This window comes from Cervus canadensis, chromosome X, assembly GCF_019320065.1.
Source record: "Cervus canadensis isolate Bull #8, Minnesota chromosome X, ASM1932006v1, whole genome shotgun sequence".
NCBI lineage: Eukaryota > Metazoa > Chordata > Mammalia > Artiodactyla > Cervidae > Cervus > Cervus canadensis.
Window position 1 is genome coordinate 101,778,585 of NC_057419.1, and position 25,092 is coordinate 101,803,676.

The 25,092-nt window shown below is 52.6% G+C and overlaps 1 protein-coding gene and 2 pseudogenes across 1 annotated transcript; 1 reads left to right on the forward strand and 2 right to left on the reverse strand.

Annotated features, from left to right (window-relative positions):
* Window positions 1–9,976: 9,976 nt before the first annotated feature.
* Window positions 9,977–11,423, reverse strand: LOC122434457 (annotated as a pseudogene).
* Window positions 11,424–16,556: 5,133 nt separating this feature from the next.
* Window positions 16,557–18,117, forward strand: LOC122435678 (annotated as a pseudogene).
* A 1,015-nt stretch (window positions 18,118–19,132) lies between these two features.
* On the reverse strand, window positions 19,133–20,474 carry LOC122434458 (heat shock transcription factor, X-linked member 3-like). Its single transcript, XM_043457847.1, has 2 exons — window positions 19,982–20,474; window positions 19,133–19,591 (listed from the first exon to the last, which is right to left on the reverse strand). The coding sequence occupies exons 1-2, from the start codon at window positions 20,462–20,464 to the stop codon at window positions 19,133–19,135; spliced, it is 942 nt and encodes a 313-aa protein (XP_043313782.1). The 5' UTR covers window positions 20,465–20,474.
* Between the last annotated feature and the right edge of the window lie 4,618 nt (window positions 20,475–25,092).

A 25,092-nucleotide genomic window follows, 5' to 3' on the forward strand; every position in this document is an offset into this window, starting at 1 on the left:
ATGCTGGAGAGGGTGTGGAGAAGAGGGAACCCTCTTACACTGTTGGTGGGAATGCAAACTAGTACAGCCGCTATGGAGAACAGTGTGGAGATTTCTTAAAAAAAACTGGAAATAGAACTGCCATAGGACCCAGCAATCCCACTTTTGGGCATACACACTGAGGAAACCAGATCTGAAAGAGACACGTGCACCCCAATGTTCATCGCAGCACTGTTTATAATAGCCAGGACATGAAAGCAACCTAGATGCCCATCAGCAGATGAATGATAAGGAAAGCTGTGTACATAGACACAATGGAATATTACGCAGCCCATTTAAAAGAATTCATTTGAATCGTCCCCTAATGAGATGGGGATGAAAAACCTTGGGAGCCCATTATACAGAGGAAGTTAAGCCCCAGGGGGGAAGGATTAAAGCATCCAACATAGTATACTAATGCACATATATGGAATTTAGAAAATGGAGGATAACCTATATGCAAAACAGAAAAAGAGACACAGATTGTACAGAACAGACTTTTGGACTCTGTGGGAGAAGGTGAGGTGGGATGTTTCGAAAGAACAGCATGTATATTATCTATGGTGAAACAGATCACCAGCCCAGGTGGGATGCATGAGACAAGTGCTCGGGCCTGGTGCACTGGGAAGACCCAGAGGAATCGGGTGGAGAGGGAGGTGGGAGGGGGGATCGGGATGGGAATACATGTAACTCCATGGCTGATTCATGTCAATGTATGACAAAACCCACTGCAATGTTGTGAAGTAATTAGCCTCCAACTAATAAAAATAAATGAAAAAAAAAAAAAAAAAGGAGCCATCTACCCTCACGGACCCGTGGGATACAAACGATGGGCTTCTGTGCCAATGCCTGGGCTCCTGCTATAGGCTCAAGGCATGGAACATGCAAATTCAGTTGCTGTATTTTTGTGGTAATGAGAGTTAAGAATCCATTTTAATATCCATTGCTATATATCTGACATCTCCATGCCTTGGGAAAGTTAGAAAGATTAAGAAGGCAGAAATGGTCAGAAGAGGAAAAGGGAAAGAAATAATTTAGAATGTATTGACATATTAGGTTTAGCACCTCATTTTTATATTCATACCCTCCAAGCACTGCCTGGAGCTTTCTTCCATGGAAGCTCTTATTACCAACCACTTTTAATTAAAACTGAAGCTGCAAAAAAATAAAAAGACAATCCAATCAAAAAAATGGTCAGAACACCTGAGTAGACATTTATCCAAAGACACAGATGGCCAAAGGGCACATGAAAAGATGCTCAACATTCTTAATTATCAGACAAATGCAAATCAAAACACCAATGAAGTATCATCTTACACTGGAAAGAATGGCCATCATCAAAAAACCTACAAAGACTAAATGCTAGAGAGGGTGCATAGAAAAGAGAACCCTTGTACACTGTTGGTGGAAAAGTAAATTGGTACACTCAATATGAAGAACAGTATGGAGGTTCCTTAAACAACTACAAACAGAACTGCCATATGATCCAGCAATCCCACTCCTGAATATATACCTGGAAAGGACAAAAACTCTAGTTTGAAAAGATACATGCATCCCAATGTTCATTGCAGCACTATTTACAATAGCCAGGACATGGAAGCAACCTAGATGCCCATCAACAGACGAATGGATAAGGAAGCTGTGGTACATATACACAATGGAATATTACTCAGCCATTAAAAAAATTCATTTGAGTCAGTTCTAATGAGATGGATGAAACTGGAGCCCATTATACAGAGTGAAGTAAGCCAGGAAGATAAAGATCAATACAGTATACTAATGCACATATATGGAATTTAGAAAGATGGTAAGGATAACCCTATATGCAAAACAGAAAAAGAGACACAGATGTACAGAACAGACTTTTGGACTCAGTGGGAGAAGGCGAGGGTGGGATGTTTCGAGAGAACAGCATCAAAACATGTATATTATCTAGGGTGAAACAGATCACCAGCCCAGGCTGGATGCATGAGACAAGTGCTCGGGCCTGGTGCACTCAGAAGACCCAGAGGAATCGGGTGGAGAGGGAGGTGGGAGTGGGGATCGGGATGGGGAATACATGTAAATCCATGGCTGATCATGTCAATGTATGACAAAAACAACTACAATATTGTAAATTAGCCTCCAACTAATAAAAATAAATGAAAAAAATAAATAAAATAAAAACAAAATTAAAGTATTAAAAAAAAACCTACAAAGACTAAATGCTAGAGAGGGTGCATAGAAAAGAGAACCCTTGTACACTGTTGGTGGAAAAGTAAATTGGTACACTCAATATGAAGAACAGTATGGAGGTTCCTTAAACAACTACAAACAGAACTGCCATATGATCCAGCAATCCCACTCCTGAATATATACCTGGAAAGGACAAAAACTCTAGTTTGAAAAGATACATGCATCTCAATATTCATTGCAGCACTATTTACAATAGCCAAGATATGGAAGCAATGTAAATGTCCATCAACAGATAAATGGATAAAGAAGATGTGGTACACACACACACACACACACACACAGGATTAGTACTCAGCCATGAAAAATAATGGAGTAATACCTTTTGCAGAAACATGGGTGGACCTAGAGATTATCATACTAAGTGGAGTGTGTCAGAAAGAGAAGGACAAATATTCTATGATATCGCTTATAGTGGAATCTAAAAAGATGATACAAATTAAATTATTTGAAAAGCAGAAACAAACTCAGAGAATTAACTTTTGGCTACCAAAGCAGAAAAACAGGAGAAGGGATTAATTAGGAGTTTGGAATTAACAGATACACACTATTATGTATAAGATAGTAGTACTGTGGTGCTGGAGAAGAATCTTGAGAGTCCCTTGGACAGCAAGGAGACCAAGTCAGTCAATTCTAAAGAAATCAACCCTGAACATCCACTGGAAGGACTGATGCTAAAGCTGAAGCTCCAATATTTTGGCCACCGGATGTGAAGAGCCAACTTACTGGAAAAGACCCTGATGCTGGCAAAGACTGAAGACAGAAGGAGAAGAGGGTGCTAGAGGGTGAGATGATTGGATGGCATCACCGACTCAGTGGACATGAGTTTGAGCAAACTCTGGGAGAGAGTGAAAGACAAGGAAGCCTGGTGTGCTGCAGTCCATGCGGTCACAAAGTCAGACACAACTGAGAGACAGAACAACAATGTATAAAATATATAAATAAGGTCCTACTGTATAGAACAGGGAACTATACTCAATATCTGTAATAACCTATAATGGAAAAGAATCTGGAAGTGTTATATATATGTATATATATAACATTTATATTTATATATATAATTTATATATATATATATATATGCATTTATATATATATATAAATCACCTTGCTGTACACCAGAAACGGACACAACATTGTTAATCAACTATGTGAAAGTGAGTGAAAGTCACTCAGTCGTGTCCGACTCTTTGCGATCCCATGAACTATATACAGCATACAGTTCAAGAAATTCTCCAGGCCAGAATACTGGAGTGGGTAGCCTTTCCCTTCTCCAGGGGATCTTTCCAACCCAGGAATCAAACTGGGGTCTCCTGTGTTGCAGGTAGAATCTTTACCAACTGAGCTATAAGGGAAGCCCTATGTATACTTCAATTTAAAAAAAAAAAAAAAAAAAGTGAAGTTGGAAGAGCCGGCCAGCAGATGGCACAACAAGCAAGCAGCGCATTACTGTCAAACGCTAGTTTCATTTGAGACACAAAGCTGGCCCCTTTCCTAAAGCCTCCTCCAAGTGTCATTTGGGAACACTAGGTGGGCAATACAACAGGCCAAGGCCACCCTCCCCATATCATCTTGTCTTCACTGCCTGCACTACTCCTTCAGAGGCAGTAAGTGAGGGACCCATAATGGTAAACTCTTACTGGCACTTGAAGCTGCCACAGCTCAGGCCACTGGGGAGTTGGTCTGGGCAAACCTGCACCACGTCTTCCTTCTCTGCACAATGCATTAGCAGCAGTCACTCTGCTCAGCCTAGGGGACACTGGGCGCCATAGGGGCAAATCAACCTTCCGCTGGGGGCCAGGAGAATCTGGGACCAATGCCCTCACCTCTGTGTGTGTTCAGTTGCTAAGTCGTGTCTGACTTTTTGTGGCGCCATGGACTGCAGCATGCCAAGATTCCCTGTCCTTCACCATCTCCCAGAGTTTGCTCGAATTCACGTCCATTGAGTTCGTGATGCTATCTAACCATCTCATCCAGTATTCAGGCAATAACTCTCAGGACATAAAGACCTAGTATCTCTTTAAACCTCTTTCTGAAGTCAGGAACAAGAATTGGAAACCTCCACACAAGCCAGGAGAAGTCAGCCTGCAGAAGACAGTGCCCATGCCCAGTTCAGCGAGGACAGGCACCAGCTGCCAGAGCTGCTCGTCCTGGAAAGAGCCATGCTGGTCGCCTGACTCACCTGTGCACCCCTCTTGTCTATCTGCTGCCTGACCCTGTGTATGGGAGCACACAAAGCTTTGTCAAATCACTGTCTAACCAAATGACTGAATCAATGAATTCTTCTTGGGCAGAGAGGCAATGGCTTGCCTTTAAAACTGCAAGTGAGGGCATTAATCAACTGTACGCAGGACACAGGCCAGATGCCTTAGAGTCGCCCCTGAGTTGGACCCAGGCTAGTATCCCAGCCCCTTTCCCATGACCTTGCTCCAGCTACACACCTGGACTCAGTTCCCTCCTTGGATCTGACCCCTATGGGGGCCCTTCTCCCATTTCCCATCCAAGGAGACCCTCTTCACTACAAGTCCCAGTCCAGACGACACCCCCATCTAAAAAACCCTCCACGGTCCCTTGATGTGAGTCAGTGTTTGGTTCCCCACTCTTCATGCTCCCCAACTTCTGCCTCGTTTCAGGCTCTGTGCTTTACAGGTCTGCCTGGAAGATGTGGTCCAGGCTCCCAACATCCCAGCCCTGAGTGATACAGGGGTGAGTGGAGACCTGACGCCCTGCACGGTGGAGGGGGCTCTTGCAGGACAGGTATCCTTGGACTTGAATGTACTTTGCCTTGTGAGGTCTGGCACCCAGACCTGCCCTCTCCCATCAAGCTGTGCTTATACAGCTGATGTCTAGCTGGGTCTAGCTGATGGCCAGGTGGCCAGCACAGTGGAAGCAGTTCTCCTGCCCAACCCAGCAGTTGTCTGATGGAAAAGACGCCAAGAGCCCCTCCCACCAGGCTGAGTGCAGGGCAGAGCGTGGTGCCACCCAGGCAAAGGCACTTGGCATCCTGTGTGTACACACAGCCACTGCTCAGGCACCAATTCCTGGTGTCAGTTCTCCTTCTTGGTCAACAGCAATCATGAGGCCTCAGGCACTGTGAGGGCCCGACCACTGGGGCCCACTGTGGACACCTCCAATGCCTGTCTGTGCTCTGCACCTCCTGACAGGCTGGCAAGAACTGTCAGGTCAACATCGCAGGTGCAGGGATGCCCTGCCCAACCCTGCCTGCTCCCTGTCCCCTTGGTGGTGAGTCCCCAGCCAGCCTCCAGCACCAACTCCCCCCCACCCCACCCCCGGGAATAGCTTCATGAAGGACCCATCCTGAGAAGGCTGGCCTTGGAGTGGTCCGAGGAGAGGTGGCAAGACAGGGCCTTGGTATGGGGTTGACATCCCCTGCCCCACAGGTTATGAGGAGCCATCCTCGGGGTAGTCGGTGTGCACTCAGTCCTGGGCTCAAGGTCACAACCCAGCTGCTATAACTTTTGCTGAGCTGGCAGGGGGAGAGGAATTCCCTGGCAGGTGAGAAGATCCAGGCATGTGGATCATGGGAGGAATAGAGGGAAGTGACTTCTTTCCTTTGCTGTCTGTTGGGGGATGACCAGCCTAGGATTAGGGCAGTGAATACCAAGGCAGGGGTGAGGGGGATGCCAGGGTCTTACCAGTAGCTGACAAAGCTTCAGGACAAACATCGGCCCAGGATTCAACAGGAGTGGCTGAACCTAAGAGACACTGAACGTTCCACCAAGGCAGGCCTGACCCACTGGCATTTGAGGTCCTCTTCGGAAAACCTGCATCCCTGACACAAGGGCCAGGGAGACCGGGAGGCAGGCCCCTGAAGACCAGGATTCCCCAGATGTCTCTGAACTTCTGAGCCTGCGGCAACAGCCCACGCCCCCCACATCCCATAAAGAGCTGGTGCCCCCCCCACCTCCAAGGGAGCAAATGGGACTGGATTCCTTCATCACAGGTGCCCTCCATCCCAGAAAGCACCCCTGATCTGCTGCAGAACCCAAATCACTACCAGCACGACCCTCTAGGAACCACAGGAAGAGGTGATCACCTACTGCCCTGCCACCAAGGAGAGCAAAGTCATTGTGCAACACAGGCCGGGCTCGCCAGGGCTGGTGATGGAGGAGACAGATGACACCCCCCTCCCCCTGTCCCCACTGCTCAGAGACTGCAGCAGAGGTCGTGGTGTTGCACTGAGTGGCCAGGAGCCAGGGGCCAAGACGAGGGCTGCCGCCACCCAGGAGGCTGAACCTACAGAGCAGGGCATGTGGTCAATACAACATGGCCTCCTGGGGGCTCAATGGATGGGCAACCAACCAAGGTACAATCCAAAATGACACTGAAGCTAAGGGCAGCTGCCCCATTAAAAGGTCAAGGTCCCTCATCCAGGTTTGGCCCCAAAGCCAGTTCTCAGATCCGGAACCAAGGAACGGGGATGGGCGGGTCTGCGGGGGAAGGACCACAGCAAACAGACACCGGAACGACCCCGGCCCCTCCCAAAGGGACCTTGGGATCTGCGATGGTGAACCCACGCAGGGAGGTGGGACCACCAGAGGGGTGCAGGTTGCCAGATCTAGGGTCAACTTGACACCTACATGAGAGACCCAGTTTACTCTGTAGCGACTTCAGGAGGACCCCATGGGCTGGGGTTTCTGGGCACAGGGGGTCAAGGGGCAAGAGACACGGTGCCAGTCCCGAGGATTCGTCAGTCGGTCTTGAGCTGGGAGAGCCTAGAATGCACGAGAGTCCACTCACTGAAGTCCTTCACCATGGGTATGGGATGGCAATGCACACTCCACACTGCCCTCCCTGCTCCTCAGTCTCACAAACTAAATAGCTGGACCCATTCAGTGGGCCACAGCTTGGTGTCTGGACATCCCCTCCAGCAGTGGGCTGCTGCAATATGCTCCAACCTGGGCCTGACCATACAGGCTCAGCTACTTGTCTGCGGTTCCCCTCCTGGTGGGGCCCAACCACGAGTCCATGGAGGGCAGCCCACTGACTGTGGCGGCCCCTGGATCCTTCCAGAGTGGCAGTGTGAGGGGAGGAGTCATTTTCTTTTGTTCTTTGCAGAGTTTCCTGGGCTATAAATCACCATCACTCCTGGGGGATGGGTTTCTATGCTGCAGACTGAGGCATTGTGGGGTCCCTGTCCCAGCCATGTGAGGATAGGCCAGCTGCTGTGATGAGCAGAACCCACCCTGAGGGAACCTGTACATGTGTTTCTCATCAGTTGGGCCCTCCTAGGTCCCCATGGTCTGAGGCCCCTGCCAAGGAGAAAACCATGGTGGCTTGGTGTCCAACACTGCTGTCTTGTCACAGGTGATTTTCACCCTGTTCATCTGGTCCTTGTGCAGGTGAAGATACCCAGACAAGCTGGTGGAAGATGGTTTTCTTTTCTGGCCACCAAGCAGGCACCCTCTGCTTCGAAAGGTAGGAGCTCTTGCAGCCCCTTCTTGCTCAGGGATTCCACCCACGCAGGTGAGATTTAGAGGCACCCAGGAGGAAGGGGTTGGATTGGTTGAGACACTGAATGGTGGAAACTGGGCAAGCCTGGGATCCAGTCACATACCCCAGTAGAGGACATAGCAATGGCCATGCCCCAGGGGTCAACCAGGCTCTATGGTAATTAACCCAGACCCAATGAAGAGAGTGACCCTTTGTCACCCAGCAGGTAGGCAAAGGTTCAGCTGAATGATGATGCTCGGGGCCACCCAGTGCATGAGGACATGGCACCTTTTCCTGTGGTTAGAGGAGTGGACCCAGGGGAGCCTTTGCAGAAGGCCATTTGCTGCATGTGTCAGGACCTTGGGTGTGTGCCCTGTGTTCCGGGCCTCCTCCTGTATGGCTCTTCAGGCAGTGAGTGTGTGGTCATGTCGAGTGGCTGTATTGGCAGAATGAGTTTTCCCTTCCCTTCTATCAGGAGGGAAGAGTCAGTAACTTGTGGAACCCCCATCACTGGGACGTGTAAACAGAACCGTGTAACGGTGAGAACAGAGACATGAAGATGTGCAGATGTGGAGGAGTGTGCCTGAGGTGCTGGTATTGGAGAAGTCATGACCCCACTCCCCCCTTTGCCCCTGAGGAGAGATTTCCATACAGAGCTGACCCTCTGTCTTCATTTGCCGGCAGTCATGTTAGGATCAAGCCAAGTGGCTCAAACTATGAACTATGTTGGTTCAGGAGGCCGGCAGCTGAGGTCAAGGTGTCGGCTAACGTTGGCTCTCTTGAGGGCTGTGGAGAGAGTCTGTCCCATCTCTCTCCCCTCACTTCCGGGGCGTTGTTGACCATGGTGGGCGTGTCTGGGCTTGGAGAGCTCTGCCTTTCTCTTCACCCCAGTTCTCCTGTGTGCCTGTCTGTCTTTAAATCTGTCCTTTGTATGGGGACAGCTGTCCTGTTAGAGGAGGGTCCATCCTAATCAGCTCACTTGACCTCCATCAACTCTGTGAAGGCCTTTCTGTAAGGTCTGTAAGGTCACACTGAGGTACTTGAGATTGAGACTCCAGCACCTGGATTTGAGGGAACACGATGTGACTCTTCACACCCTACAAAGGCTCTGAGGTAGGAACACACTGGAATGTTCCAGGGTTGGAAGGATGGCCTTAATGGCTACTGGGGGTGAATCCAGGGGCAACAAGAGCAGGCCGCCAGGGCAGGAACCAGATCACGTGGGGCCTCATGGGCCTGTGAGAACTGTGGCTCTTCTGTGTTTGGGGAAGGAAAGGCCCAGGAGGCCCTGGGGTGGGTTCGTCTGGGACCTTGTCCCCAGCCTCAGATTGACGTAGAAACAGAGCTCCCTTGCAAGTGCTAAGACCCTACTGAGGTTCAGGCCCGGGGCTCTGCTCTTCTGCCTTCACCCCGTTCAGTGAACAGGGACCCCCCCTCCAGGTACAAGGAAAGAGGTGAGAATGGAGGTATGTGTGGTCAGCTCCCCTACTTCATGAGTTATCTCTCTATCTCTTAGCACCTCTTCAGTTGCAGAATGAGGTGACAGTAACCTAGCAGGTTATTTGAGGTTTGAATTCTGTGATCCCTGTGTGGTGCTGTCCCAGGCCCTGCTGAGGACACAGAGAGGGCCCGTCCCAGTAGTTCCTGCTCTCCTTTGTTCTTTCTCTAGGTTCTGGGCAGGGGCCGGGGCATCTGCTGACAATGGAGGCTGTGCTGCAGGAAGGGCTGGGAGGAAGGTGGCTCCCAAAGGCATGGGGAAGACTCCTGGCAGGGCCGTCTGAGGTCCAGGGTGGCCCCAGGGCCGAGGCAAGACAGGTTAGCATGGGTCTGCCCTCAGCAGTCTTGGGCTAAGATGTGGGATCTTCGGAGCATGGGCAGGGATGGGGCTTGGGAGCTGAGGAGTGTTTGTCAGCTGTGGCTCAGGACATCGAGGGTACCTGGGCTGGGAGATGGTGGCCGAGGGCCAATCCATCCTGGGCTCACCTTAACGCTTGGCTTATGTGCCAGACCCTTGGCCGAGTGTGTGAAATGCTGCTGCTTCAGGTGAAAAGTGACCACAAGGGCCGGACTGAAGCCTGCCTGGGCTTCCAGCCTCATCTGTCTCACCCAGTGCCGTGTGTGAATAGCATGGGCAGACAGAAAGAACACAGACTTGCACTTCTTGTTCGATTCTTTATTTAGTCCAGTGGACTTTTGCTTTACTTTATTAGAGCCAGAAATCAATCTTTGATTACAAGATAGTGCTCTTGAGTCTCCCTAGGAATCTGGGAGCTCAGGGATGGGGCTTGTCCTTGACCTGCTCACAGAGGACACACATAATCTGAGGACTCTCCCTGCTCCTCCTCCGCCTCAGGGGCCTTGTTTGGTGCCATGATGGAAAGGGCCGCTGTCAGGATGGAGTAACAGGTGTTGTACAAAGCCATCACTGATTCACAATCTGGGTACTCTGGGGGGCTCTCAGGCAGTTCCCCTGGGCTGTCCCTTCCAGCAGTAGCTGGTGTACAGACATGGCATTGCTGGATGTACCCTCTCCACTGGGGCCGCCCTGCTCACTGGGGAGATGGTTTCCCCCAGCCCACCCGGCTACACTGCCGATAGACCAAAGGCGAGAGAGCACAAATGAGTGCTGGCTGGGGTTCTGTGAGCAGTTGGGGTTCCCTTCTTGACTTTCTTGCCCACCTCTTGGATGCACTGGTTGTGGTGGAGTCAAGGAGAGTGTCTGGTTGCCACCGCTCACTTCTTTCTCTTTGGGGTCGCTGTTATACCAGTGGTGGGCTGAGCAGTTGTTCTGAGGTTATCTTTCCTTTGGATGTTCTGCAGGAGGAGAGGCTTGTCTCTCTGAAAATTGGAGTTGCAATAGATCTGAAAGGAAATGAATCACTTTTGCCATGGTGGGGGATAGGAGCCCTTCCTCCCCGCTCTCCTCCCCACCACTGTCCTGGCCTTGCCTAAGTTTGGAGATAAGGTCTCTTCATTCCTGGCATGTTATGAGGCCCTAGCATGTCGCTCCTCGCTTGATGTGTTACTGGCCCTCCCTGACATCAAGTGGCCCCTCAGGGTCTGAAGTCACCCCTGCAGGTTCTGTCTAAGGGGGTTCATGGAACACGACAGGCCCTGCTTTCTCCTCTTTCATTAGCCACCCTCTCACAAGAAAAACGTTCTCCTGGCAAATGAAACCGGTCCGCACTTAGCTCGTCTAGCCTAGTCTCCCTGGAATGGCTTTCTATGTTGCCATCATCCTCTTCTTCCCTGCAGAGTGACCTGGAGGGTGGATTTTACTGAACCCATAGAGGTTCAGTTCACGGATGAAACTCTTCACGCTGTTTGTCTCGAAGATCCTGTCTGTGCCTCTGTGCTGGAGGACCTCCATCTAGAAGAGATCTGCCCTGATGACCACCGTGTCTCCCTCATTGTTCCAGTGCACAGAGGTAAATGTCACATCCTCCACAATCCTCCAGAGCTTCCTGGGGAAGGACAGCCCTAGGATGGCATCGTTTTCTTCCTCGTTGGCCACTTCTGGGTTTGGGCCCTGTGGGGGCAAATTGTCATGGAGGTCTGGATCGGGGCTCTCGGGGTTGGTCACCCTGCTTCTCCAGAGCCTCCCTTGAATCTACGTTTGAATCTAGGGAAGAATCACAGGGATCCCCTGCTGTGGGATCCCCATCAGTTGATGGGGTCAGCAGGGCTGCACGTGCCTCATGGGAAATCTGACTAGCCATGGAACCAGTCTAACTCAGGAGCATTCTCTATCCAAGCAGTGAATGCTCAGGGCAGAAGGGCCTCAGACCACTGTCGGGGTGCCCTGTAAATAATCTCTGGAGATTCTAGAATCTGTATCACAGGCCAGGCAGCCCATTAAGTAGTCAGCCCCCTTAATTGTTTCATGATGTCCCAGAGGTGACGTGGAGAGGCAGCCCTGGCCCAGTGTGGGGGAGGGGGGGGATGGAGACAGAGATGGGGTCCCCAGCTTGTCTCTTGTCTGAAAGTACAGAAAAGTATCATTCAAGTTTCCTGCAAAGGCTCCCATCTGTGGCCAGGCCCCTTGTTTCAGGGAGCCAGGCCCTGGATGGGTTGACAAACATGCCCCTGGCTCCACTCCCTCCCTACCAATGGGCAGGCCTGTGGCTGGCTTCTGCTGAAGGGCCAGGTCCTGGCAAGTCCTGGCTGGGCTACCAACAAGAGAGACCCCAGGAGTCAGATGGGCTCCTGGCAAGTGTCCCTCCCAGAAGATGGGGTCCGTAACGGGCTGTTTTGGCCTAGCCTGAGTTGGTGGCCCCACACCCCCACCCCAGCCCCCAGCCTTGCCCCTCTTCTGGCTTTGTTGTCTTCTGGCTGGTGCTGTCGGTTGCTAGGTCCTACTCAGATGGCCCCAAAGTCAGAGTCCTGTTGTCCTGCCACCACTGCCACCCAGGCTGAGCTCTCCCCAGAGTAGGGCTGCGCTCGAGGACAGTGGAGGGACCTCACATTCCACTTGACTGTTCCCCAAGCACCTGAGACACAGACTCCTCAGGATGCCCTGTAGGAGGGCCCAGCCAGGTGCTCTGCTGAGCTTGCAGCCTCCCGAGCTCTGCCCACCCCCAGATGCCATCCCACTGCAGATCACAGGCTGCTGTCTTCAGTTTCCATTTCTTCCCATAAAGACTGCTCTCATGACCCTAGAGTCCTCACTTTGGCAACACCTGTGTGTGTGCTTTTCTTATCCCCCGCCCAGAGCCTCGAATTCAGGCTCCCTGGAGGCTGCCTCAAAATTACTGTTTACTTTTGTCAATGGGTTGGTTGGGCTTCTGCTACCCCTGATCCTGGCCTCCCGTGTCCAACTTGGGTGTCCGTGGATACCTGCCCTTTGAAGGACTTGAGCGGGGGCTCAAGGTACAGCCTGTCCTATTGAAAACAAGCATTTCACTGGTCCTCTCCAAGGCCAGCTCTGATCCCCGCCCCTGCCCCTGTCTCCACCACCACTGTGGACCTGTTCTCCCTTACCCAGATGGCAGGTACATCGAATGATTTTGTTGGCACTGGTTAGGTGCCATTCAAGGGGCGTCCTTTACAGACACTCACTCCCAGAGACATGTCTGACTTGTTGAGCTAGATGTGACCAGAGGAAGCCCCCGTCTACCTGTATTTGAAAATGGATGAGAGCCCGGGTGTGGGAGTGGACAAAACTCCAGTGAGAGTCACCTGTTTTCACTGCACGTGGGCGACAGGGCAGTGGGTTTGGAGATGCGTGTCCTCTGACCTTGGTGGGCCACTTGTCTTCAAAATCACAGAACAGACCAGCACCTTGGAGAGGCCCGTGTGTGTGAGGACCCTATGATACTGTCCCCCTAGAGACAGTGTTCTCCCAGTTCTGCCACTCAGCAGGGTCATTTGCCCAGTGTGAGGGCCATGGCCTGGTGTCTGAAAGGGGAGAGCTAAGAGGGTGTGTAAGAGGCTCGCCCAGGGGCCTTTCAGCCTGAGGACTGGAGACCAGAATGGAGCTTGCAGGCCTCGACCTGTGCTTGCTCCCTTGCCTTTGCGCTGCTAAACAGGTTGACAAAGCATTCCTTCAGGTCGGTTCATCTGACTGGGACACGACCCTAGAGGCTGTGATCATCACTGGGGGACCCTGGTGGCTCCTCTGAAGGGGACCGAAGACCGTGGTATCTGTTGCAGCCTGGCTAGATGGCCTTTCTTGCCCCCGCTCCCCCACCTCGGGCCCCTCCTCACCCCCTGGGTCCAGAGGAAGCTGTCTTTTCTGGTCCCCCTCCTCCAGGCACCATTTGGGCCCTGGCAGTGGGTTTGTGCGGCACCAAGTAGTTTTGTCAGCTGTGGCTCAGGACACATGCATTGTGCACACACAAGCCCTCGTGACGTCAAAGGCCTGCCCTTCTCAGCCTCGCTCTACTGCCCCTGCCCTTGGCGTTCCCGCTCCGATGTCCCCAACCCAGAGGCCCTCCAGCTGCTCCCCACCCTCACTGCATCTGGTGTGAGGAGCCCCACGTGTTGGGCTGCAGGGTACGCCTGAGGGACGCGGTGCAGCTGGCAGGGCCTGGCCTTTGTTGGCACTGTGATGGTGGGGCACGAATCTCTCACACTGTTGCCTGCAGACACTCCTCCACTCTCCACTGTGGGAAGTGGCCGATTGCTTTGTGGTCCAGGCCATGTCAGAGAATATGCACTTCAATAGGATGCGGAATAGCTAATCAGCCAAACATGATGATTCATAAATAAAACTAGTTAACTTTTCCAGGTGGACCATAGTGTTATTAGCTCAGTAGTGTTCAATTCTTTGAGACTCCATGGACTGTGTAGACCACCAGTGTCCTCTGTCCTTGCAATTCTCCAGGCAAGAATACTGGAGTGGGTTGCCATGCCCTTCCCCAGGCGATCTTCCTGACCCAGGGTTCGAACCCAGGTCTCCCGCATTGCAAGCAGATTTTTATCCTTTTAGCTACCCCAGCAGCCCCTTTTCCAGTTAGAGGGCCTGTTACATTTGGTTGTTGAGGAGTGTTCCAGCAGGAAAAAGCTGCTCCAGGAAAAGCAAGAACCACTCTTTGCCTCTGTTCCAGCCTGTCTTCCATCCAAACCATTAAATTCCTTCATTGCAGCCCCAACAAAGATCAAGTTGTTGATTAATGGCCAATTACAAAAAGAGATCATTTAAAGCTCAATAACACCTTAGTTTCTGGATCCTCGGTACCAGGAAAGAGAGGGCAGTTCCATGGATTTTTAGGGGCATCACTTCAAGGGAGTGTGACCAAAGTTCTGCAGGATTCCTAGCAGATATGGGGTGGAAAACACATCCTTTGCCCCTGTGGTCAACAGCAATGTGACAAGAGCCAGGGCCCCTTCCTTTCTGCCCCAGAAAGAGATCTCTCTGGGCTTTATCCAAGATGCAAAAGGACACTTCACAGCAATGATCCATTTCAGATGTTCCCATCACCCCCAAGACACAATGCAGTCCTGAAGGGTGCCACCACCCAACCTCATCACAATCACATCTCACAGAAGGGACCCAGCTTCCCAAAGCCCCAGACCACCCTGGCTCAAGCACAAACCCTCCTGTAGCCCCACAGCCCTGCTCTGTGTTGCCTTGCTCTGTGGGACCTGGGGATGTCTCTCCAACTTCCCCGTGTGACTCTGGCTCCTAGACCATCGCTGTAGGAGTGGGGGGTGTCCTGCTTCTCCTAGTCTCCCGACTGCTAACATGGCCTGTCAGGGAGCAGAGGCTCAGCAAAAGTCTTCGGAATAAATGAGCCAGTGGGCACGGGGCTCAGACTAATTGTCTGCTATGCCCTTAAATAACCCAGACAAATCCAAATAAACAGGGATAACTTAGTTTTTGAGACTGATACCCAAAAAGGGCAGTAACGTGAATTCACTATGATCACCTTTATTATTATCTAAATCTCTCCCCATCAATATTGCTGCTAAGTAAGCTCATGTTTCCAAAACAGTTCTAATTCCAATTCCAATGTATCCCTTTCAGGGTCACAAATTAAAATGGAAGAGTGCCCAATCTCTTTTACAAAAGAGCAAAACTCTTGTACTTGAACTGGGTAACCACAAACACATTTTGATCCTCATCATTCACAAACTAGGACATTAAAGGTTATTTAGCCTTCTGTTAAACTATCAAAGTGTGGAAATTTTCTAAAGAAAACAGAGATGAATCTCCATGTCATCGTAGAGATCAGGAACCCAAAGTTGCTACACAGCAGTTCTGCCAACTGGCCCAGGCCCTCACTTCTGAGGAGGCTATCCATTCAGTCTTCAATCACAGAGGGAAGGATCACCTGGCTGCTGCTCTGACTCAGGCCCCCTTTTCCTCCTCCCTTGCCACACTGCAGACAGGGGTGGGAAGGCCCCCAAAGTACTTTGTTTGACTCTGAGCAGAAACACCATGACTTGCCACTTGCTGGTCTCTGCCTAGGCTTGCGAACCCCGCAGAAACTCACAGCAGGCAGAGTGGCTGCCCTCCCCAGGGGCAGAGGAGGCTGAGGGGGATGCAGCCTCTGCTGCCTCAAACCCCAAGAGCTACACCTCCACAGGGCCCTGGACCTCGCCTGGGTCCTGAAGGTCTTCCTTGGCCTTGCTTGGCTTACTCGGGTCACTCATCTCGACCACAAGCATGATGCCTGGGATCAAACCACAGACAGGAGTGACACAGGGGAACAGATCGGGACCATGGGCCTTGGCTGAGAAAGGTCAGACCCAGGATGGTCTGACACAGGCAACTTAAAAGTCTCCTCTTGAGGGGTCCCCTAAGTTCTCCCTCCGGGTCCTCACCTAAACTGCTTCAGAACCTAAGAATCTCCTCTCCAGTCTCTGAGGTCCTGCCCCTTACATCAAGTCTCCATTGTCCCTGAGACATTGTGCTCATGCAGCCACCAGAGTTGCCCTGGGATGACAGCAGGTTCTGGGACCCTGGGATGCCCTGTGTCCTCTCTCAAGGTCCTCATCATGAGCCCTGGCACTTCCAGGGATGCCTGGAATGGCAGGGATGGGCACAGGCACAGGAGCTGAAGGATGGGGTGGGGGCTGGGGGTGGGGGCTGGGGGTGGGGGAAGCCAAGCCCAGGACAGTGCCCGTCTATACTGGGAGAGAACCAGAGCCCGGTCACTGCACTGTGAAGCCAGGGAACCCACCCTCCCTCCTCAGTGCTTCCAAGGTTTTGGTGCCCTGTGACTTGGAACTCACCACGTGCCTCTCTCCCGCTGTCCTGCCCTCCTCCTTGCTGACCTCCCCACAGATTGCGAGTGATGGATGGGTCCTCTGGGTCACCACCCCCCTATCAGTGGACTGTGTGGAGACAGATGGAAAGAGCCAGACCTCTCTGACCCCCCCACATTCTGTGTCAGCCGGCTTGGAGGATGCTCGGCCATGTGGGGCTGAGGTCCAGCACAGGCTGTGAGCTTGGAGGCTGCTGTGTCAGGCTCCTGACCTTTGTGATTCTGTGTATCCGCAGCCTCATGAGGCCCTGGGAGCTCCGGGAGGTGAAGTTCAGCTGTCTGTCCTTCTGACAGCCTTCTGCCGGTTTCATCTTAAACGGTGTCAAGCCCCTGGAGAGGCAGTGGCGGCCTGTGCTATGTGACCACTGGCACTGTACCCTGGCCGTCCACACTCACACTGGGACTGGGTGGATGTGGCCTGAAAGGAGCTGCTGGAGCAGAGGCTGGGGATTAGCCCCGCCCAGATTCAGGCCTTGCTGCAGGACAGGGACAAGTTCGGCCTTAGAGTGATCGCGGGCAAGTGAGGCCCTGCCCTACACTGCCTGCATGCCCCCCGGTGCTGCCCTGGATCTCAGCTTGCTTTCCAAAATGATCGTTTGTTTGTGTTCGTTTGTTTTCTGTTGAACCAGTTGGTGGGGGAGGGGCTGAGATTTCTTCAGAGGGACAGTGAGGGTCCCTTGGCTGGGAGACAATGGCATGAGGTGCCTGACCACCTCCCTGGCCTCAGTCCCCATTTATGCTCTGAGCAGAGGCGGATCCAGGTCTGCACATGGCACTTTGTGTGTGTGTGTGTGTGTGTCCCCACGTGTGTCTGTGTGCCCGACAGAGACCATGAGAGTCACTAAAGCACCCAGCCTGGGTTTAATACCCACACTGCCAGCAGCCAGGCCTGAGCAAGCCCCCTGACTCCCCAGGGGTAAGGCCCCAAAGCAGCACTTCTCTGCTGGTAAATCCCTTGGGGACCTGATGTCTGCTGGTTCCCACCAGAGCCCTCCTGCTCTGTCCCTGTGGCCTGCAGTGGTCAGACTGAGAGCTGCCCGTGGCCTGGTGGGTTTGTGGAGCACCAGGCCTCTCCCTTTCATTTCGCTCCCTCACTGGCTTGGCTTCGCACCGAATTCCTTTCACCAAGGTGAGCCCATGTGAAAATGCTCATCCAGAAGACCCAGTTCACCTCAGGTTTCCTCCATGATATGGTCTTAGTCTCCAGCAGGCATGACTCTGAATCACCTTGTTCTCCTTCTGTGTCCTGTCTTTGCACATAGGTCTTGTGGAAATTGGGGACACTTTGCTGTGCCCAGAAAACCTAGATCCCGATGTGGTAGAGGAGCTGGAGGAGCTGGATGACCAAGCCCTGCTACCCAACCTTCTCCAGAAGGACCTGACTGTGCTTGCCAAGCCCCACCGGCTGCTGCAGCCCATCCCTGGGAGGGGCGGAAAGGACATCTTCCAGGTGGACATCGCCGAGCACTTGACCCCCTTTGGGCAGAAGACCTGTCCAGGTTGGGCTCTTGAGAGGAAGGTGACCAAGAGACCTGCACATGGTGACACTGTCCAGTCACCGCTGCGCCCTGTACGTGCCCGTCTAGTTCCGTCTGAATTGGCCCCACCCTTGGGTGTGCTGCCAGCTTGGTGCAGGTTGGGGGTCTGGGACACACCTCGTGTGGTGCTGCTTGGAACTCAGCGTGAGTCTCCAGGACTTTGACCTTCATGATAAGAGGGCATTGCCACTCGTGTTGGCCCTGCTGTGTCTGGGTGGTTGAGAGAAATGTGTTGTTAGGAAACCGCTTAGTGTTTTTCCCTCTCTGTTCTGGTCCAAACTCCCCGATGTTGGAACAGTGACCAGAGGGTGATGGGGAAGGCTGGGGGCTTGGCTGAGTGTCGGCAGGCAGAGATGCCCGCAGGCCCAGAAATAGGCTGCAGTTTGTCCTTGCAGGTGACCCTTGCCCTTTTCTAATGTGTCCCTTGGCTCACAAAGCATGTATGTTGGACATGGTGCCTGGCTGCCTCATGTCCAAAGACAGGCTCCTAAATATACCTGTGAGGGCAGAGCGACAAGGGCTGGTGTTCACCTTGTGGAAAGCTTGTACTTGTCTTTGGGTTTGGGGTCATGTGTTTGCAAGGCCCTTGGAGGGTGGGGTGACCCTGCTTTCTGGTCAGCCTCTTTGGGGGAGGCCCCTGGATCGACAGCTGGAGATGCTCAGCTGCTGAGCAGAAACTTGTGGCATCTTTGGGGACCCAGGAAGAGTCCCTTCTGCTTCAGGGTGCATGACTCATGGAAGGTGACACCCCCAAGGTCAGGAGCCCAGCTGAGCCATCTGCTGAGCAGCAGGCAAGACCCAGTGACCAGCCCATCCTGGGCTGGCTTCAGCACTCAGCTAGTGAGCCAAACCCTTGGCCGAGCATGTGAAATGCTGCTGCTTCCGTTGAAAAGGGACCACGTGGACCAGACTGAAGCCTGCATGGGGCGTGGGCTTCCAGCCTCATCTGGCTCACCCTGTGCCATTTGAATAGTGTGAACAGACAGAAAGAACACAGGCTGGTCATTCTCATTCAATTCTTTATTTACTCATGTGTAGTTTTGCACCTCTTTATTAGAGCCAAAAACCGATTTCTGATTACAAGAGAGTACTTTGGAGTGTCCCCAGGAACCTGAGAGGTCAGGGATGGGGCTTGTCCTTGACCTGCTCACAGAGGACCTCTGAGAGCTCTCCCTGCTCCTACTCTGCCTCAGAGGCCTCGTTTGGGGCTCTGCCGGCAAGGGCTGCCATCAGCATGGAGTAACAGGTGTTGTACAGAGCCATCACTGAATCATAATCTGGGGGGCTCTTGGGCATTTTCCCAGTACTCTTCCTCCCAGAAGTAGCTGGGCGTACAGACATGGCACTGTTGGACGTGCCCTTTCCACTGGGGCCACCCTGCTTGCTGCGGAGATGCTTTACCCTGGCCTGCCCGGCTACACCGCACATAGAGCAAATGCGAAAGAGCCCAGATGATCGTCGCCTGGGGGTTCTGCGAGCAGGTGGGGTTCCCTTCTGGACTTTCTTGCCCACCTCTTGGGTGCGCTGGTTGTGATGGAGTTGAGGAGAGTGTCTGGTTGACATCACTCGCTTCTTTCTCTTTGGGATGTTCTGCAGGAGGAGAGGTTTGTCCCTCTGAAAATTGGAGTTGCGATAGATCTGAAAGGAAATGAATCACTTTAGACAGCAAGGGGGAGAAGAAGCCTTCCTCGCCGCCCTCTTCCCCATGACCATCCTGGCTATGCCTATGTATAGAGACAAAGTCTCTTCATTCTGGCAGGTTATGAGGCCTTAGCATGTTGCTCCCTAGAGCTGCCCCGGGGCCATCCTCACTTGAGGTGTTCCTGGCGGTCCCTGACATTCAGTGGCCCCTCAGGGTCTGGAGTCACCCCTGTGGATCCTGTCTAAGGGGGGTGGTGGAACAAGACAGACCTTGTGTTCTCCTCTTTCCTTAACCACCCTCTCACGAGAACAGCATTCCCCTGGGAAATGAAACCCGTCCAGCACTCCCCAGAAGTCTAGCCTCCCCAGAAGGACTCTCTACATTACCATCATCTTCTTCCCTGCAGAGTGACACGAAGGGCGGATTTTACTGAAACCGTACAGGTTCAGTTCACGGATGAAGCCCTTGATGCTTTCTGTCTCGAAGATCTGGTCCGCACCTCTGCGCTGGAGGACCTCTGTCTGGAAGAGATCTGCCTCGATGACCACCATGTCTCCCTCATCATTCCAGCGCACAGAGGTGAAGGCCGCATCCTCCACGATCCTCCAGAGCTTCCTGGGGAAGGACAGCCCGAGGACGGCGTTGTTCTCTTCCTTGTTGGCCATTTCTGGCTTTGGGCCCTGTGGGGGCAGATTGTCATGGAGGCCTGGATCGGGGCTCTCAGGTTGGTCACCCTGTTTCTCCAACGCCTCCCCTGAATCAATAATTAGATCTGAGGAGGAATCACAGGGGTCCCCTGTTGTGGGCTCCCCATAAGTTAATGGGGCCAGCAGGGCTGTGTGTGACTCGTGGGAACTCTGACTAGCCATGGAGCCAGTCTAGCTCAGGAGCATTCTCTACCCCAGCAGTGAATGCGCAGGGCAGAAGGGGCTCAGGCCAGGGTTCGGGTGCCCCATAAATACTCTCTGGACATTCTAGAATCTGGGTCATGGGCCAGGCAGCCAATTAAGTGGCCAGCTTCCTTAACTGTTTCATGATGTCACAGAGGTGATGTGGAGAGGCAGCCCTGGCCCCGTGTAGGGGAAGGGGGTCTGTGTGCCCGATCTCTGGGGACAGAGATGGCATCCCCAGCTGGTCTCTTGTCTGAAAGTACAGAAAAGTTTGTTTCAGGGTGCTTGCAAAGGTTCCCATCTGTTGCCAGGCACCTTGTTTCAGGGGGCCAGGCCCTAGATGGGTTGACAAATGTGCCCCTGGCCCCACGCCCCTCCCTACCAATGGGCAGGCCTGTGGCTGGCTTTTGCTTAAGGGCCAGGCCTTGGCAAGTCCTGGCTTGGCTACCACTGAGAGAGATCCCAGGGGTCAGATGGGCCCCTGGGAACTGTCCCTCCCAGAAGATGGGATCCACAGCAGGCTGGTTAGCCTAGATTGTGTTGGTGGTCCCACTTCCCCACCCCACCACCCATGGCCTTGCCCCTCTTCTGGCTTTGTTGTCTTCTGGCTGGTGCTGCCGGTTGGTCTGTCCCACTCAGATGGCCCCAAAGTCAGAGTCCTGTTGTCCTGCCACCACTGCCACCCAGGCTGAGCTCTCCCCAGAGTAGGGCTGCGCTCGAGGACAGTGGAGGGACCTCACGTTCCACTTGACTGTTCCCCAAGCACCTGAGACACAGACTCCTCAGGATGCCCTGTAGGAGGGCCCAGCCAGGTGCTCTGCTGAGCTTGCAGCCTCCCGAGCTCTGCCCACCCCCAGATGCCATCCCACTGCAGATCACAGGCTGCTGTCTTCAATTTCCATTTCTTCCCATAAAGACTGCTCTCATGACCCTAGAGTCCTCACTTTGGCAACACCTGTGTGTGTGCTTTTCTTATCCCCCGCCCAGAGCCTCGAATTCAGGCTCCCTGGAGGCTGCCTCAAAATTACTGTTTACTTTTGTCAATGGGTTGGTTGGGCTTCTGCTACCCCTTTTCCTGGCCTGCCACATCCAAATTAGGTCTCTGTGGATACCTGCCCTTTGAAGGACTTGAGCGGGGGCTGAAGGTACAGCCTGTTCTGTTGAAAATAAGCACTTCACTGGTCTTCTGTGAGGCAAGCTCTGATCTTCTTTGCCCCTGCCCCTGTCCCCACCACCACTGTGGACCTGATCTCCCTTACCCAGATGGCAGGTACATAGAACGATTTTGTTGGCTCACAGGTTAGGCGCTTTTCAAGGGGCCTCCTTTACACACACTGCCAGGGACATGTCTAAATTGTTGAGCTAGATGTGACCAAAGAAGTCCCCGTCTGCCTGTATTTGCAAATAGATGAGAGTCTGGGTGTGGGACTGGACGAAACCCCAGTGAAAGTCACCTGTCTTCACCACACATGGGTAATAGGGCAGTGGGTTTGGAGATGCATGTTCTCTGACCTTTGTGGGCCACTGTTCTTCAAAATCACCATGTAGGGGACAGACCAGCACCTTGGAAGGGCCCATGTGTGAGGACCCTAGAGCAGTGTACCTAGGGACAGTGTCCCCCTAATTCTGCCACTCAGCAGGGTCTTTGCCCTGTGTGAGGGCCACAGCCTAGTGTCTGAAAGGGGAGAGCTAAGAGGGTATGGAAGAAGCTTGCCCAGGGGCCTTTCAGTCTGAGGTCTGGCGGCTAGAATGGAGCTCGCAGGCCTTGACCTCTGCTTGCTCCCTTGCCTTTGAGCTCCTAAACAGGTTGACAAAGCATTCCTTCAGGTTGGTTCATCTGACTGGGACATGACCCTGGAGGCTATGATTGTTGGTGGAGGCCCCTGGTGGCTCCTCTAAAGGGGACCAAAGACTGTGATACCTGTGGCAGCCTGACTAGGTGGCCTTTCCTGCCCCCACCCCCACCCTACTCAGGGCCCCTCCTCATCCCTGGGTCCTGAGGGAGCTGCCTTTTCTAGTCCCCCTCCTCCAGGCACCACATGGGCCCTGGCAGTGGGTTTGCATGGCACTGAGGAGTTTTCTCAGCTCTGGCTCATGACACCCGTGTTGTGCACACACAAGCCCTCATGACATCCAAGGCCTGCCTTTCTCAGCCTCATCTCCTGCCCCTGTGCTTGGCGTCCCTGCCCCGGTGTCCTCAGCTCAGAGGCCCTCCAGCTGCTCCCCTCCATTGCTGGGGCTGGGGAGACCTGGAGCTTTGGGTGTCGTGTTATCTTTCCTCTTGTATCAGAGGAGGCTCCTGTAGGGGCCTTATCCCAGTGGGCATCGGGGCCATAAGGTCAGACCCTCCCTCCCTCCCTCCTCCTCGGTGAGGAGCTGGTCAGCCTGGCTGGGGGCCAGTTGGGCAGGGGGGCCCCATGGCAGCAGCAGGGACAGGGCTCCGCCCTTAGGCGGGAGGCGCTGGGATTGGACAGAGAGGCCGGCCCCCGGCAGAGTCAGTTCTCAGCAAACCCCAGAGCAGCCCCACAGTGCTTCTGATTCTCCTCATCCCCTTCCTTCCATGGGTCTACTTTTTGTCACCTCAGAGGCATCGTGTAGCACTGAGAAGAGGAAGGTGTGAGAAGTCGGAAGGTCAGCCTGTGGCCTAGGGTGGGCGGGAAGGGCGGGGGCTCCAGAGGAATTGAAACCAGGGCTCTGAGCCCACCTCATCCCTCACTAGCACGTGGGCCTGGGAAGATCCCAAACCCCGTGGTCTCAGTTCTCCTGTGAAGCCAGCCGGTTTGAGAAGCCCATGTGTTGGGCTTCAGAATGCACCCGAGGGACGGGATGCAGCTGCCAGTGCCTGGTAGCTGTTTGCACTGTGATGGCGGGGCAGGAATCTCTCACACTGTTGCCCCCAGACACTCTTCTACTCTCCACTGTGGGATGGGGTTGGCTGATTTGTGGTCCAGGCATGTCAGAGAATATGACCCTCAATAGGATGTGGAATAGTTAATCAGCCAAACAGGATGTTTCATAAATAAAACTAAGAAACTTTTCTACTTAGACCATAGTGTTTGTTGCTCAGTTGTGTCTGACTCTTTGCAACTCCATGGACTGTAGCCTGCCAATCTCCTCTGTCCATGGAATTCTCCAGGCAAGAATACTGGAGTGGGTTGTCATGCCCTTCTCCAGGTGATCTTCCTGACCCAGGAATCGAACCCAGGTCTCCCACAATGTAAGCAGATTCTTCATCATTTGAGCTACCCGGTAAGCCCCATTTCCAGTAAGAGAACCTGTTAAATTTGGGTGTGGAGGACTGTTCCAGCAGGATCCAAGCTGCTCTAGGAAATAGAAGCAAGAACCACTCTTTGCCTCTGCCTCAGCTGGTCTTCCATCCAAACCATGATTTTCCTTCATTGCAACCCCAATGAAGGTTGACTCCTTGATTATGATGGCCAGTTACAATCAAGATAATTTAAAGCTAATTAACACCTTGGGTTCCACATCCCATGGACCAGGAAAAAGAGGGTACTTCCATGTATTTCTTGGGCACCACTTCAAGGGAGTGCGAAGGAGTTCTACAGGATTCCTAGCAGATATGGGGTATGAAATCACCTCCTTCTCCCCTGTGATCAACAGCAGTGCGACAAGAGCCAGGACCCCTTCCTTCCTGCCCAGAAAGAGATCTCTCTGGGCTTTATCCAAGATGCAAAAGGATACCTCACAGCAGTGATCCATTTCAGAATTTCCCATCACCCCAAAGACACACTGTCTGCAAGTCTGAGGGCTGCCACCACCCAGCCTCATCACAATCACGTCCCAGAGAAGGAATCCAGTTTCTCAAAGCCCCAGACTGCCCTGGCTCAGCCACTGACACTCCAGTGCTCTGCCTGAAGCCCCATCGCCCTGCCCTGTGTTGCCTTGTTCAGTGCGACTAGGGGACATCTTTCCACCTTCCTCGTGTGACTGTGGCTCCTAGACCATTGCTCTATGTATGGGGGTGTCCTGCTTCTCTAGTGTTCCCACTGCAAACATGGCCTTTCACAAAGCAGAGGCTCTGTAAAGGTCTTCGGAATACATGAGCCAGTGAGCAGGGGGCTCAATTAATTATTTGCTACTTCCTTAAAAAACCCAAGCAAACCCAAATAAACAGAGACAATTTAGTTTTTGAAAATGACGTACAAGAAGGACAGAAGCATGAATTCACTACGATTACTTTTATCATCTAATTCTTCCCCATCAATATTACTACTAAGTAAGCTCACGTTTCCAAAACAGTTCTAATTCCAATTCTATTGCATCCTGTTCAGGACCACAAAACACAATGGAAGAGTTTCCAATCTCTTTTACAAAACAACAAAACTCTTGTTCTTGAACTGGGTAAGTACAAACACACTGTGATCAACATCACTCACAAAGCTAAGACACTGAAGTTTATTTAGCCTTCTGTGAAAACAATGAAAGCTTTAAAATTTTCTAAAGCAAACAGATGAATCTCCATGTCATCGTTGAGAACAGGAGCCCAAAGATGCTACACACTGGTTTCCCCAACTGGTCCGGGCTCTCATTTCTGAGAAGGCTGACCGCTCCCTCTTTAATGACAGAGGGAAGGATCAGACTGGCTG

Excerpts from the sequence above, each read along its gene's own strand:
- LOC122434458 (XM_043457847.1), bottom strand. The coding sequence starts at position 20,464 with ATGGCTAGTCAGAGTTCCCACGAGTCACACACAGCCCTGCTGGCCCCA. Across the intron at positions 19,592-19,981 it reads CTGCAGGGAAGAAGATGATG|ATCTATCGCAACTCCAATTT; the intron begins GTAATGTAGAGA and ends ATTTCCTTTCAG.